Below are 17043 nucleotides of genomic sequence, written 5' to 3' on the forward strand. Positions count from 1 at the left end.
AGGCAGCCTGGTCTGCTGCGCCAGTTGGGCCCAAGGACCACAACCCTGCCTGGAGCTGCACCCAAAGAGGAAACACTGAAGTTGGTCTGACAGGACACGGAAGCGGGGCAGGCTAAGCTAACTACTAGCCCATGCAGACCAGCAGTTTCGATAACACAGTCTGGCAGCGGCCTTGCCTAGCTAGCATTGACTCTGTATTTGGTGTTTTGGATCAGCTGGGGGAGGAGCCTGGTCTGCTGCGTCCAGTGGGCCCGGGGACCACGGCCCTGCTGGAGCTACGCCGGAGGAGGAAACACCAAGGGCGGTCTGACAGGACATGGAGGTGGGGCAGGCTAAGCTAACTGCTAGCCCATGCAGACCAGTAGTTCCAACAGTCATCCTGGATGGCGTTCGTTCTCTGGATGGTGGTGTTTTTGGACTGTGTTGTACTGGGGGTGGACTGTGTTGTTGGCTGTTGTTTTTTTTTTTTTGCTTTGTTTTCTGTGTTTTTGTATGTTTTTGGTGGTGGTGTTTTTGGAGGTTTTGGATGTGTTTTTGTCTTTTGTGTTTCGCTGCTGTGTGCTGGAGGAAACGGAATTTCATTTCTTTAGTGTGCGTAGTACATGAGATGAAATGACAAATATACTTTTCCTGATCCCTGACAGAGTCAAAAAACATGGGAGGGGAAGCTGTGGGAGTTTTCTCTAAGAAAACTTCTGTCCTGTGGGCGAACAGGGAAAACACTGCATTTATTTATCATGTTTGCTTATTCCTCTGGACTATATTGAACGCCAAAGGAGGAATTCATCATTTTGTATGTAAAAAAAGAAAAATCTGCTTCTATGCACTCTATGCATTGTCTATGTGCATATGCATTACCTGTTGGCACTTACGTCCTATTGGACTCGAACTTAGCTTCATGGCACTTACTTGTGTTGTTCTCTCCTGCCTAGATCCTTGCTTGTGTTGTATCAGCTCTCAGATGTACGTCACTTTGTATAAAACCGTCTGCTAAATGAAATTGTAAATTGTATGTCCCCACATCCACAAGAAGGGGTAGGAGTGGTGGAGTGGGGATCAGCTAAAGAACAGTGTCCTCCAAGTTAGTAGGTATTCAATATTTCATTCAAAAAGGGAATCACTGTTTAAGGGAGGTCTTCCAACACACCATGCAGCCTTCCTGTCCATAAAAGTATAAACAGTGATTCATTTCATCTGCATGCTGCAATATTTTACTAGTCAACAGCTCTTGTCTTAATTGCAGCAGTTTACAAATTTCCTTCGCTGTTCTTGTAGTTGCTGCCATTTATCTTCGCACCCCATGTCCCACGAGCTCTCGCTCTCTCTCTCTCTCTCTCTCTCTCTCTCTCTCTCTCTCTCTCTCTCTCTCTCTCTCTCTCTCTCTCTCTCTCTTTCTGTCTTCTCTATCCATCTTTTTTTCTATATATTTCCCTCTCCACAGGCTAGTCTGTGTGATGAGATTACAAGCTGTAGGAGCATGGGAGGTCTCTAAGCCCTTGTTTGGCTTTTGCCATGCTCTGATCTGGCGAGACAGACGCACACTCATATACGTTCGCTTAAAAAAACGTTCACTCAAATATATACAATGCGAACAGATTTGTTGTTTATTTCATCTCGTTGCAAATATTACATTTTCCAAATCATCAAATGTCTACTTTTCAAATCAAAATCCACTGCTTATACCATTTCACCCGGGAATATTGACATTGACTTAAACTGACATGCTGCTTGAAGACCAAGTGACATTTGGTGTCAGACGGATCACGCTGGACAACTCACACATGCTGCCTGCCTCTGAGGTTGAGTCACCTCGGAGAGGAAGAGCTAGACTGCTGACTGACTGCTTGATTGAGTCCAATTCACAATTACCCAGTGTGATGGACAGAAGGAAAAAAAACAGACAGCAGGACAGTCAGACAGACAGAGTAAGACAGCATGTTGGGGGGTACATGGACTTTGAGGGCAAACAGCGAGTCCGCTGGATGGAAAAGAAAAGAAACCGTTTGTTGGACCCACTCAATACTCCTCTACCTCTCCCTCATCTTTAGCCTCATCCTTTAACCCTCTTTTTGCAGCTCCCTTCTGCAGCTGTAGTTGTTTCATTGTCTCATTAGAAACAAAGAAATGGGTCTCCAATACTCCTAGCAAGGGATGACCATGATCAAGTGATGTGTTTGTGCAGTGGTGTGGTTGAGAACCGACAAAGACTGTCAGATCCTGGCCTATGTTTCTCTCTCAGCTTTTACTGTCAAGTTAAAAAGTGACTCCCTAATAAAGAGCCTGAAGAGCAGCCATCCTCATGTTGTTACTGTGCTAATCTGCCTTTCAAAAAGAAGAGATAGAGGAATATCCCAGATGCAAAGAAAGAGAGTAATACAAAAGACTTGTACAGTAAGTTGTCAAGAGTATTTGTGAACAAAAATAGATGTGGCAATGTGCAAGATGCACTGGTGGCATTAAAATGTGGCGAATACGGGAACCCAGATATCGCCGGTCCTTGAAAACAGGTTGTAAGGCAGATGTACCACGCGAGAGACAACAGCTATACCGAGCGAGAACAGAGTCGGTGAAGAAGTTGTTAAATGCGTGGCTTGAAGTGGGCGGTAAGAGTCCGTGGCGACGCCCCCTCAACCGACACACAAGATTTGCATATCACCGCAGTGCCAGTTGGAAGATAAGTCGTCACGGTTACGCTTTGATAAACTCCTTCCTGGTTTCCACTGATCCAGCTAAGGCAAAACAGAGAAAATACAAAATACACATTCCTCCATTTCCCCCTCTCCTTTGCTTCGAACACTTTTGCCTCTATTTGCTCTTACTTCCTCTCATTGTTTGTCCCACTACATCCTTTCTCAGTGTCTTCCTTCATTTCTATCTCTCCATTTCCCATTCTTCTTTGATTATTTATTTTTCTCGCTCCTGCTCTGGCTCACTTTTTCTTCATCTGGGAGAACAGAAGCTCACTCTTTCTCTTCTCTTTTCCTTTCCCAGCTCCTTCATTGCTTTCCCTCCTTTGCTGCCCAACTTATTCACCCACTTTCATCATTATCTGACTCACTCTCGCTTTCACTCTGCTTCTCTTGCTGTCTCACTCTCTCTCGCTCTGCTTCTCTTGCTGTCTCACTCTCTCTTTCACTCTGCTTCTCTTGCTGTCTCACGCTCTCTTTTGAGCACTTACTTCCAAATGTTATCTGTATCTTTTTTCTCGGGCTGCGGTGATGTTGGATGCATTTTTTATGCATCCTGGGTGCCTGAAATTGTAATTTTTTTAACTCTGTGCAGAAAAATCCCATCCGTCACCATCTCTTTTCCTTTGCTGTCCAGTCGAAGGAGCAAAGGGGGGGGGGGGGGCTCCTCAACTCAGAATCAGAATCACGTTTATTGGCCATGTAGGTTTGCACATACATGGAATTTGACTCCGGTTTTGTGGCTTTCTCAGTGTACTTAACATAGAATAACAACACTACAACACAACAATCTTCATATATACACAAAGATTTACTATATACAGGCGAAATAAGATGAGATAAATTGGAGAGAATATGAGATGCTGAAATAAATGTTAGCAGGTTACTTACATACATGCCTGAGGTAGGTGGACATGACAGAACATACCAATATACGCACAATGTACAGTACAGTATATACAAAATGGTTGGATTTATTTGACAGTGTTAAGCGTTCATTTGATAGCCCGCGGAAAGAAACTTTTTGTATCTGGATGTTTTGGGGTACAGTGCTCTGTAGTGCCTACCAGAGGGGAATTGGAGCAGGTTGTGACCAGGGTGTGATGGGTCTGCAGTGATGTTGCCTGCTTGTTTCATGAGTCTGGAAGTGTATAAGTTCTGAATGGAGGGCAGGTTGGCACCAATGATTTTCTCTGCAGGCTTAACTGTCCATTGTAGTCTGTCCCTGTCATGTCTGGTGGTCGATCTTAACCAGACAGTGATGGATGTGCAGAGGACAGGCTGGATTATTGCAGTGTAAAACTGAATCAGCTGTTCCTGATGCAGTTTGAACTTCTTGAGCTGGCGGAGAAAGTACATCCTCTGCTGGGCGTTTTTGATGATTGTGTCTATGTTGGATGCTCAACCTTAGGTCCCTGGAGATTGTGGTTCATCTGTTATTCTGACCATGCATTAAAGCCCTCAGAAATAACATGATATCATTGATCAAAAACGCAAGTATGTTTTGGGTCTTCTGTGTGGCATTAAAACAGCAGATCTACTTCACACTACTTGGCACGTGTGCATTTTGCGTGAGCACGAGAGAGAGAGTGAGAGAGAGAGAGAGAGCGCTGTACCAGTTATAGGGCTTGTTGTTGTTGCTATCTGGTGGTAGCTAGCTAGCTAATTCACTACAGCAAGACTTGAAGGCTATTGATATAAGAAGCTTCTTCAAAAAGAACAAGGATGAAGGAAACTAGGTGTAGGCAAGGCTAGAGGAGGTGGAGGAGTTCTCTCCTGTTGCTGTAGCAGCAGATGAGTCAGGATGTGAGTACCACAATGTTAACAGATATAATACAAGAGGGAGAGAGAGAGAGAGAGAGAGAGAGAGAGAGAGAGAGAGAGAGAGAGAGAGAGAGAGAGAGAGAGAGAGAGAGAGAGAGAGAGAGAGAGAGAGAGAGAGAGAGAGAGAGAGAGAGAGAGAGAGAACTTGAAAGAGCAACAAGGGAACAACAGGAAGGGATGAGGTCATGAAGATAGATGTTAACAGATGGAGAGAGCACAGAATCCACTGATTACGCCACAGTAAGTAATAAATAGCGATAGAATCCTGATTGATGTGCATCTGTTGCTGCATTAAATATTGGCCTGTAGCTGGCATCCAATAGTGTTGCTGTGTTGTGTGACTGTCAGCCCATGTGAAATAATGAGCATTGATGACTATTTCACCCCTATGGAATGGAATAACGTCTTAATGGTTTGCTGTTGTATAATCTGATATTGGTTGGTGTGTTCAAATAATTGGTGAAGTCTATAAAATCAGTTGATAAATAACATGTGTTTATGATCTAATAATCACATCAAAAAATGCGAGCTTTTGTTAGATTTTGGTTGGCATATGCTGATTGCATCCTTTTTATGACCAAGAAAGGAGAGAGGAGAAGAACAGAGGAGATGAGATGAGGAGTGTAACAGACAGATGAGACATCAAAAGAGCTACTAGCGAGGTGAAGAAGAGGAGAGTATCAGATAAACCGATAAGACACAGAGTTAATATATTTGTCTCAGTTCAGAAGGAGCCCTTATCACACAAGCTATGAGGCCAGGGTTGGTCCTTTTTCAGAATTGAAGAAAGCATTGGCAACATACAGTCTAGCATATGACTGCTTCATCAACGTCAAGGCTCTTGTTTTTTCTTAGGGTTTTACTCATGCTGCTGAAAATAAAAACAATAACAAAGTTGAATGAGAACTCAGATTGCACTCATTTTGTTTATTTTGATTTCATGTTGTGAAAGCCGGCCTACGCACCTGACCAGAACCTTTTGATAGAGGAGTGTCTTACATCTTATATTCATTTTACTCTGAAATAACTTGAAAATGCTGCAGTTATTATACAGTTATTATGGTGAAAATCTAAAGAATTCTAGGCTGGGCTAAACCCCCAATGTTTCAAGATCCTAACAACACCTCTGGGTGCCCCACAAGTTAAAATGTCTCCAATTTGATCACAGCCTTAAGGGGGGGGTCACGCTACACTTGACTTCAATGCAAATTAATGCAGAGTGGGAGAAGGTTTCTGTGTCCATCTGCAAAGAATTTAGTCTCTTCATTTCATGTCAAAGTTCAAGTTTGGCAAACTTTGAATCGTCAATCCGTATGATATAAAAATGTTTGGCCAATTGTGGCGCTCAATGCCAGTGTCTCAAATGCTGAAACTCAAACATGGCAGAATCCTCATTCTGAAGTAATGTGACTGCCCTTTTTATGGCTAAGCCCATAGTACATGATGTATTCGCATGGACTCACATCCACCCTGCCAAGCTGGTTGCTTGTGGGTGTGAACGGCCTGGTGAGAAGCACGCGATGAAACTCAACAAGATCCTGGAAGAATAGCCATGGGAACAAACTGTATATTGGTTGTCCAGTTAAATGACTGATCACGGTGCCAACAATGCTCTCATTTGCATAAAGTTAACTGAACTTCAACTTTCTCCCAGCACTTTCTCTATGCCGCAAGCTTAGTTCACATTGCAAGATATCCCATCACAGCCAAGCCCCCCCCCCCTCCCAAAATGCAATGTATTCAAATGGATTTGCGTCCACACTGCCAATTTGGTTGCTTGTGGCCATGACCAGCCTGGTGGGAAGCATGAAATGAAATTTAATAAGCTCCTAGAGGAATGACCGTGAGAACAAACTGAATCCTGTTTGTCCAATTAAATGGCTGATCGCGCCACATACCATGCCCTTATTTGCATAAAGTCATCTGAACTTCAACTTTTGTCCCACCCATTTCTCCATGCTACAAGCTTGGTTCGCATCGCAAGATATCTCATCACCCCTTGCACAACAAATGCCCCCGTCCAATACAAAATCAATTGAGGCTAAAGAGTTGCATTGTAAATCGTCAGCAGGGCTCAGCCGTTAGTCGCCCCCTTACACTCTTTCCCTGCCTTACAGTAAGTTAGATAGTGATTAGTGACCTGTAAGCATTGCTGAAGCAGTACTGTCCTTTGCTCTGCATGTGTCGACCTTCTCACACCATCCATCCTGTGTCCCACAGTCTCCCTCTGGGTGTCTGACCGGACAGCTGCTGAACAGGGAATAGTAAAGTTAGGATACCTAGCTCCATTGACCCATAATAGATTTCCCATACTTTTTTCTCTCTGTCTGTTAAACTGTCCAACCTTCTATGGTAGACTCTTGTATAACAGTTCCCCTGAAAACCATCCATGCTCTTTAGTAGCCTGAAGAAAATACTACTACTGTAGACCTTTTACACTTCCATAGCCTGGTTATTGTCTGTAGTTATTGTCTATTAGAAATGTCAGTCATGTTATCCCTAACATTTGCCTGTATACTAAGACGCTTACTAAGATGTTAGCTGTGAAGTTGAGCAAATGGGAAAAAGTGGCAAAATGTTTAAGCCAATTAGTCTTTATATATACATGGATCAGCCAAAACATTGAAACCCCTGACAGGTAAGTGAATAACATTGATTATTACATTACAGTGACACCTGTCAAGGGGTGGGATATATATAAGGCAGCAAGTAAACAGTCAGTTCTTGAAGTTGATGTGTTGGAAGCACAGCAAAAATGGGCAAGATCTGAGCGACTTTGACAAGGGCCAAATTGTGATGGCTAGATGACTCCTGGTATGCAGTGGTCAGTACCTACCAACAAAGGACAACTGGTGAACCGGTGACAGGGTCACGGGCACCCAAGGCTCATTGATGCGTGTGGGGAGCAAAAGCTAGCCTATCGGATCCGATCCTACAGAAAAGCTACTGTTGCTGAAATTGCTGAAAAAGTAATGCTGGCTATGATAGACCGGTGTCAGAACACACAGTGCATCACAGCTTGCTGTGTATGGGGCTGTGTAGCCGCAGACTGGTCTGAGTGCCCATGATAACCCCTGTCTACCACTGAAAGTCAAGTCAAGTCAATTTTATTTGTATAGCCCAATATCACAAATTACAAATTTGCCTCACTGGGCTTAACAGCAACACAACATCCTGTCCTTAGACCCTCTCATTGGATAAGGAACAACTCCCTAAAAAAAACCTTTAACAGGGAGAAAAAATAGGAAGAAATCTCAGGGAGAGCAACAGAGGAGGGATCTCTCTCCCAAGACGGACAACGTACAATGGATGTTGTGTTTACACAATTTACACAATACAACACTGAAAGAGGATAAACAGAATTATAATGGACTTATAAAATTTAAAGTGCCTACAATGGGCATGTGAGCATCAAAGCTGGACCTTGGATCAGTGGAAAAAGGTGGTGTGGTTTGATGAATCACTTTATTTTATGTTATGTGGACGACCAGGTGAATTTGCATCATTCACCTTAGGAAGAGATGGCCCCAGGATGCACTATTAGAACAAAGCGTGCCACAAAGCGTGCTCTGGGAGATGTTATGCTGAGAAACCTTAAGTCCTGGCCTTCATTTGGATGTTACTTTGACACGTACCACCTACCAAACATTGTTGCAGACCAAGTACACTCCTTCATGGCAATGGTATTCCCAGATGGCAATGGCCTCTTTCAGCAGGATAATGCGCCCTGCCAAACTGCAGAAATTGTTCAGGAATGGTTTGAGGACCATGAAAAAGTTCAAGGTATTGCCTTGATTTCCAAATTCCCCAAATCTCAATCCAATTGAGTATCTGTGGGATGTGCTGGAAAAACAAGTCTGATCCATGGAGGCCCCACCTCACAACTTACAGGACTTAAAGGATTTGCTGCTAACATCTTGGTGCCAGATACCAGAGGACACCTTCAGAGGTCTTGTGGAGGCCATGCCTCAACAGGTCAGAGCTGTTTTGGTGGCACGAGGGGACCTACACAATATTAGGGAGGTTGTTTTAATGTTTTGGCTGATCAGTAAACAGATGAAATCTCTCTACAAAACCAGGACTGAACATTATAATTTGCTTTAAAAAAAAAACAAACATTAAAAATGCCACAAAAAAGCACCACTCCCGGGCTAATGCAACTTTGCCAGTAATCTAACAGACATGAAAAGAGTTTAATCACACAGCCCAGGCACGACAAGGCTTTGCTCTCGTGGTGGCAACTTTACACACCAGTGGTAAATTGTGAGTTCTACTGATGATGAGATGAATTAGCCCACTCTGAGCCCTTTCTTGTTTGCAATGGTGATGGACAGACTGACGGACGAGATCAGGCAGGAGTCTCCGTGGACTATGATGTTTGCAGATGACATTGTGATCTGTAGCGAGAGTAGGGTGCAGGTTAAGGGGGTGCTGGAGAGGTGGAGGTATGCACTGGAGAGAAGAGGAATGAAAGTCAGTAGGATCAAGACGGACTACATATGCATGAATGAGAGGGAGGACAGTGGAACGGTGAGGATGCAAGGAGTGGAGGTGACGAAGCCACATGAGTTTAAATACTTGGGGTCGACTGTCCAAAGTAATGGGGAGTATGGAAGAGAGGTGAAGAAGAGAGTACAGGCAGGGTGGAGTGGGTGGAGAAGAGTGTCAGGAGTGATTTGCGACAGAAGGGAACCAGCAAGAGTTAAAGGGAAGGTTTACAAGATGGTTGTGAGACCAGCTATGTTATATGGTTTGGAGACAGTGGCACTGATGAAAAGACAGGAGGTGGAGCTGGAGGTGGCAGAGTTGAGGATGCTAAGATTTTCATTGGGAGTGACGAAGGAGGACAGGATTAGGAACGAGTATATTAGAGGGACAGCTCAGGTTGGACGGTTTGGCGACAAAGCAAGAGAGGCAAGATTAAGATGGCTTGGACATGTGTAGAGGAGAGATGCTGGGTATATTGGGAGAAGGATGCTGAATATGGAGCTGCCAGGCAAGAGGAAAAGAGGAAGGCCAAAGAGGAGCTTTATAGATATGGTGAGAAAGGACATGCAGGGGTTTGTTTGACAGAGGACGATGCAGAGGACAGGAAGAGATGGAAACGGATGATCCGCTGTGGCGACCCCTAACAGGAGCAGCCAAAAGTAGTAGTAATAGAGATTTGCTCTAAGTTCACTATTCATCATTTTCCCAAATAACATATAAGGACTGAAAGACAGCCCTATAATCCATTACATTTTAGAGATTTTAATGGTTGGGCTTTTAATATTTTTATTTTCTTATAATTGATTCATGACATTTGAGAAATTCACTTATCATGATTCCTCAACCAGGAGAAAATATTTCCTAGCTGTAAAGTTGCTACTACATGCTGCTATGTAGCATCAATTGGAGTCATCTGTGTTAGTGTTGCTGTCAGCATGTTGTGCAAAATGTTAGTTGCCCATGTTAAAGCTGAAATCTGTGTCCCGTAGCGCCATAAATATTTGAATGTCAAAGTGCTCCTGTTTGGTTGAAGTCTGATTTTTCATTTTCCATTGCTGACTTCAACTTAATGGAATACAATCTGCTTCGCTCTCTGCTATTAACCAGTATACCGTTTCTTAACCACACTGTTCCATGCACCTTAATTTAGGGAAAGCACCATATAGAAACACAGCATGGATATTAAAGGTACAGGAAGAGTGACTGTGTGATTGTCATTGGAGTTATGAAGTAGGCCTCATCATTCATAGCCCCAGCTGCTGTTCTCGATCAAGTTTATTTTGAAGGCTATGACACTCCTTATATACATATATGCTAGTTGTTCCCAAGGAATTTTGTAGCTCGCTAATGACCCCATTAGCCCATCTTTAAGGGGATGAGCGTAGGGGTTAATGATGCACCAAGTCACCCGATAACGCAATCACATTAATGAGTCAGGTTGCCATGACAGCAAATGAGCACTTGCACTCACCTGCAGCATGATTTGATTACAGTTGACCAATCTAATTTCGCAGATGGATGGGTTTGTTCACCCAGAAAAAGATCGGCAAAACTGTTGCGCCATTGGTTCAAAGGTGAAAGCTATTTTAGATATGAACAAACCAAAGCTCACAAAAAGTATCTTTTTTTCTTCTTCTTCTTCTTCTTCTTCTTCTTCTTCTTCTTCATTTGATGGTGGGGACAGATTTCTTGCATGGCCTCGCTAAAATCCAAAAACTCGGTTTGTGTGTTTACATGTTTGTGTTTTTGTGAGTATGTATATTTCCTCTTAGATGGGTGCAGCATGTATAAGTATGTAATTCTGGAGGCTGTAGACAATCAGATCTGTCATTGTTTGCTGTCAGTCCTGTGTATCTCATGTTGGTGCGATGAAATGACTGCTGACAGACAAACAGTCCAAGTTGCTGTTGGCCTGACCTAGGGTCCCATATTTGACAGGTTATCAGGTATTTGACAGCATAGTCTTATATTGGACAAGGTTGGAGATACCCAGAAATGTCTCTCTCCCCTTATCAATCCCTGTGTCTCTTTCGTTTCTCTTTAATATTCAACATCAGTGTCAATCAACTTTTCAGGATCCTGTTTTTCTACTTCAATGTCCATTTTAGGTGTTGGTTCTTAAACATTTTTACTTCTGTAGTACAAACATTTCTTGCAATGTGTCATTGACTGACAACGGCAAAAATCAAAATCAGCTCTTGTTCTGCAGACCTTTATCAGTTATACATCTTTTCCAAACAAATATTAATCTCTCAGCCATGTTTGTTTTGTTTTGTTTTGTTTCTTTGTATGTTTACTGTTTGTTTTTTTTATCATTATTTCTTTGTGTGTTTGCTGGGGTTTTTTGTTTTGTTTTTAATCAGTTCAAATGTCTCAAAATATTTGTATACTCACAAAGTCCAAGATAGAGGTTTGTTTGGGGGGGTAGTAGATATGCCATTATACTGCCCACCAATAGTTAAAACAGAGTGTGTGTTCAAAGTGAAAACATTAAAAGGAAAAAGAAAAAACAAGATTCCAACTGCCAACAACATCAAGTACCAAAAACTGTAACCAGGAAAAAAAATATACTGCAACAAGAAAATCAAACATACACTGTTGTGTACCTCAGACCTTGGTGGATGTAGTTTGGAAGAGAGAGTTGGATAAAGAAAGAAAGCGATCACTTAAAGATTGGCTGCCATTTTTGTCCATGTGGTTTTTACCAGGCAGCAATGTGGCTTAGGGGTTAGCACTGTCGCCTCACAGCAATATGGTACAAGATTCAGCTCTAATCAATCTGTGTAGTGTTTGCATGTTCACCCGGGTTTTCAAAGGACTAGCAACCTGTCCATGATTTCTCCCTGTCTTCTGCCCAATGCATGCTAGGATGGACTCCAGCCCTCCACAACCCTAAATTTGATTCAGAAGGTGTAAATAATGAATGGCTCTTGCCGGTTTAAATACACAGAACACATATGGCCACAAATTCAAATGCTTACCTGCACAAAATAAAGCCACACCCACATGAACACACACAGATAGACAGACACTCATAGTGGCTGTGTAATCAGCTTTCCCCTTTCTAACCACAAAACAATTTTTGAAAAAAAATACAATCCTAAGAATCACTTGACTGTGAAATACTGAAAACATCCTGCACCGAAAATATATTCTGAGCACATCAGATTCCCCCTCATCGTTTGTCTGTTTTGTTTATTTGGCTCCTGCTTACGAGCAGATTGAGTTCCTTTCCTAATGACCATGAACTTTCAGGCCTACGGTTGTGCAGAGACTAGGCTATACTAGCCACACTACCGATAGCTGCCATGGCTCTAAATCCATATTATCCACAACACCAACTGCCAAGGAAGCACAAAGCTGTGAGGCATCTGATAGCTTGGTTCATCCGGCTGCTCTGTGTAAACTGTGCTGTGGGGTGTCTGCTAGCCAATCAGCAGATACGTACACAAGTTGTTTTGGGAGAGAGGGGAACATCTTGTAGGACAGAGTGGGGGTGGGGGGGTGAGACAGAGAGAAAGGTGTTGAAGAGAGTGAGAGAGCAATAAGGGAGAAAGAGAGGTGAAGAGATATGCTTCAGTGACCCTTGCTATATCTCCTGTGTCTCCCAACGAAGCCAGATAAGCCCAGCAGCGCTGAGAAGGGAGACTTTAGCTCATGAGGTTGTGATGGGTTTCCGTTCGGCAGGGAGGATGTCTTGACCTGTCACATATTACCAAGGCTCTCTACCTTGACGTTCACCTTTTTTAAATTTTTTATTGTATTTTTTTTTATCTGCTATTCACTTACTTTTTGCCTCTTTGTTCATGCTCAGTCCATACACCACCCCCATCACCACCACTGGTTTTATAGCTCACTCAATGGACCACGAAGGTGTATTTCTTTTTTTCTTTCATTTTTTTTAGTGAGGAGCTGTTAATCAAACACAGACATAAAAAAGTAATCAGGATTAGGACACACAGTAAAAAAAATAGAATCAAAATATCGTTTTAAGGTGTGTTTTAACCAAATGCAAAGCGAAATTTACGAGTGGCACGAATGCATGAACCGTTAACGATAGGAGGCGAATGGGCGGAGTTAATCACGCAGAAACTGCGAGCGTTGCAAAATGGGCGTTTGCTTGAGTTATAAAATGTTCAATTTGAGCGAACGGTTCACATGGCGAAAGCCAATCACCTTCAAGTAGGGCTAGAAGCCACGCCCCCTGTCCAAAGGTCAAGCTGAAGGACAAGCTGATCGGGTGGCCGAGTCCGGTGGGACTTCCAAGCGCAGCCACGGCACTGACTCTTCTCTGTCGCTGACCCATGATCACCAGATAAGACCGCAGGATAACTTATGATGAATTTATGACTTACTTTTTAGATGTGTTGGTGGCGAACGAATGATGGGAGCCAGCTCCTGTCGAGCCGATTTTTTATTTTTGGTAAATTAATACAAGACAGAATAATAGGATGATCCCATAACGTATTGTAGTGCATTCGGGGGGGGGGGGTGACCACAGGAACAGACCAAGCTCTTGATGGTAGAACATGGAACAATTAAAAAACATTAATTGAGAATTTAAAAAAAAAACATTTAATTTTTCAATTAAAAAATTAAAATTAAAAAAAATATATAAAAAGGAAAAAAAAACCTTCCACCACCGGGGAACTACAGAAGAGTCTGGCTAGTGACTTTGGGCCCCGTTGTTGCTGAAGTGCCGGGCGCCTTTCATTGGCCGAGCGTAGTGAGCGGGACTGAGTGTAGACCTGAATGAGGGAGTTCAGGTAGGCGGGAGCCGTTTTTGTTGCTGTTTTGTAAGCTAGCATTAAGGTTTTGAATTTGATGTGGGCAGCAATTGGGAGCCAGTGGAGGGATATGAACAGCGACGTGACATGTGCTGTTTTGGGTTGGTTTGCTTGCTGTGACGTGGCATGAAATTTGCTTGTTCATTTTTCAGCCAAGTGTTCAAACCCACGCAAACAGACAGTTTAAAGTTACATTCCTGCTGGGTCACCAATTAAAAAAAAATGCACATTCGAGACCTCTAAAGCTTGATATAAATTCCCTGTCCAAATAAGGGATTCCAGAGCCAATCCTGTTTCAGTACAATATGAAAATTTATAAGGGTGTAAAATATTTGCCTTTAAATACTATGTCCTGCACTAAAATTGACTCATTTTGCTTTCCAAGATTGCTTTTGTTATGCATTTCCGGATTGGTTGAGATGGATTTTGATTGGTTTTAGCCATTTTTAGCTTAGCATCAGCTGCATTTGCCCCTGACATCTACTGGCCATGTGTGCACAACATTTCTTGTCATGACTCAATATATTTTAGAAGCTGAATGATAAGCAGAGTCCAAAAACCCTATTCATTTTCAGATAGGCAACAAAATAAATAAATAAATAAAGTGGATCTGCATGACAACACTTGGGATTCTAGGGCATGTTGAAAGAAAGTGTACCCAAAAAGTGCATATAGTACGTGATGTATCTCTGTTTTAACCCTTGCTTTCAACTCTGTTTCAAACTTGTCTGATTCTAGGCATTGCCATAGCCAGTGCCCTGGTGGATACGTCACAGCAAAGAGTGATGGACTTCAAAGACAGAGGCCTGGGTCTGAAGCACCGAAAACAGCACACTGTGCACCACCAAGGGACCTGTGTTTGATTCAGCCAGCCAAGACTGGAGGGCAGCATATCCATCAGATCGTCAGGTCATTTTTACTTAGGATTTTTTTATGGACTTTTTTCCACTGAAAAGGAAATATTTCAAGTAAAGGCAAAGCCCCAGCTTGAGCAGTGGATGGTGGTTGATCTAAAACTGGTGGGATGCCAAAGAGAAGAGTGGAGGCACTATGCCGTTGACAAGCACCCACACAGGAAAATTATGGTCACAGTCCCTTCCTTTATGACTTATGAAGACCTTTTTTTTTTTTTTTTTTGATATTCTTTCTCACTCATTTTGCTTGTTTTTGTTGGTCTCAAAAATTTTATGGTGCCCACAGTGCTGACCAAAAAACAAAAACCAACCTTTTTGCTGATTGTTGAAGAGGATGTCTCCTTTGGACGGACCCCCGTCAGTCCATTGGTGAGAAATTATTCACCCTCCTCTTCCTCCTCGGGCTCTGCACAGGGTTACAGGGCTCAAACTGCCTGCCTGTCATGCTGGCAAGTATATAAAATTAAAACTAGCAAAAACTTTTTTTTTTAATCAAACTGAACTTTTGAGCTCAGCTGGATGATATAGTGATGAACTTGTCTGTGTTCGAGTGCTCTGACCTTGTATCCAGCCAAGCCCAGCTGTGTGAGCTATGGTGGAAATGGACAACATTAAACTATCTGGACTAATACAACACAGCTTGCTATTTAGGCAGTGTTTATGTAGTGGACTTTGTCCAGAGAGAGTCTCCTTGAAAGACAGCTGCTGTGGTGGGATTGAAGAAAAAAACATCTTGTTATGAGGTTTATTGGATGTAATTGTCGCTGTCCACATTTTACTGTCCGCCTCATTTATTTAATACGTGTGATTTTATTTTCTCCCCCACATCAATATTTTGGTTTCTGGACCTTGATTCTGCTCAGGTGTTCTGCATTACAAAGGTTGCATCCTCTATGGTATAGCTATGGTTTCTACAGTGTATGCCTGTGGAAGTTATGGGCCTTAAACACATCTGTATGCACTAAGAGAAATGCTTTACCACTACGTTAGGACCCTCGGTGGGAAAATATTATGCAATAGAACATCCAAATATCATGTTTATCATAAGCTATGATGAGGTCACCACAATGTCTTTGTGATCAAAGAGTTACATACTACTGATGGTATTCAATTTTTTGGTAAGTCCCCCCCTTACTGTGAAACAACAGTATATGTCTATCCTCCACCAAACTAATTCAGTAAATATCATGTTTGTTGAGTTTATTTGTGATCTAACAATGTTTGGGTGAAACGCATATCTAATTACGTATTACTGTCTGTATTTATCAATTATGATTATGCAACTAACTTCTAAAATAACACTTTTGTTTATGAAGTAAAATTTTGCAAATGCACTAAGGGTTTTTATGCAGAAACACTAAATGTTTCAATTCATATTTACTATGTGTGCAGTATCACTCAGAGAAATTTTCCTTTGGTTTCAGAGGTTTTTTTTTTTTATTCCGCCCCTTAAATCCTGAATAATTTTCTTTACATATCAAAAATGTTGATATTTTATTCATGTCATATCAAGGTTTTTGTGAATTAAAGAGTTTTCCTTTGTTCTTATGTTAATCCAATGCATTTCATGTTCCCAAATCACTTTTTAATCAAATGCAAATACACAGTACAGCGATGTCTTTATGCACTTGCAGTACCTTCTATGTATACATTTAACCCATTGGATTTTTGATCAGGTAACTGTGTTCATGTAGCATCAGTGTAATTTTGCACAAATTTCTTGTTGTTCAGATTTGTATAAACAAAGGGCAGCTCACCACATTTTTTTTGTGTATACGATCATTAAAAATATGTACATTTACAATTAAACATTTTGACGCTTCTTTGTAGATAGATATAGCGGGATACAGTCTCTATTGTCCCACAGGAAATTTGTTTTCACAGCCAGTACATGCACAGAAACATACAGATAACCACACTGCAATGTGCAGATACATACAGATTGTATGTATCTGTAATATTATGTAAACACATAATATTCATTCACACCCACGGATAAATCTGGCTCTATGCTTATACTGTAATTGTGGCTCACATTGTGTGTGTGTGTGTGTGTGTGTGTGTGTGTGTGTGTGTGTGTGTGTGTGTGTGTGTGTGTGTGTGTGTGTGTGTGTGTGTGTACATATATGCTGTTGTGGGATCATATTGATCTGTATGCTCAGGATTTCGATAGGATCAGATGACAACTCTTATTTAAATATATAGACTCTGCTACTCAGCACCCTTGACAGAGTTAACCAGAGGCTAGCTCAGCACAATATTTTAACAATGTGATGAAATCATCACAGCAACTTATCTCTGAAATGTAGCCATTGTGACAGTGGTGCTTTCTTAAACATGCTT

At 42.0% G+C, this 17043-nt stretch overlaps 1 protein-coding gene across 1 annotated transcript in view; it reads left to right on the forward strand.

The window, feature by feature from the left end:
• The window catches only part of atrnl1a (attractin-like 1a), a 436027-nt gene extending 419524 nt beyond the window's left edge, over positions 1-16503 (forward strand). The window contains exon 30 of the mRNA XM_056291780.1: positions 14525-16503. Coding sequence (XP_056147755.1) covers positions 14525-14649 — 125 coding nt within the window. The 3' untranslated portion in view covers positions 14650-16503. The remainder of the gene's footprint in view (positions 1-14524) is intronic.
• Positions 16504-17043: the final 540 nt, after the last annotated feature.

The sequence above is a fragment of the Lampris incognitus genome, chromosome 13, assembly GCF_029633865.1.
Source record: "Lampris incognitus isolate fLamInc1 chromosome 13, fLamInc1.hap2, whole genome shotgun sequence".
In the NCBI taxonomy this organism is placed as follows: domain Eukaryota; kingdom Metazoa; phylum Chordata; class Actinopteri; order Lampriformes; family Lampridae; genus Lampris; species Lampris incognitus.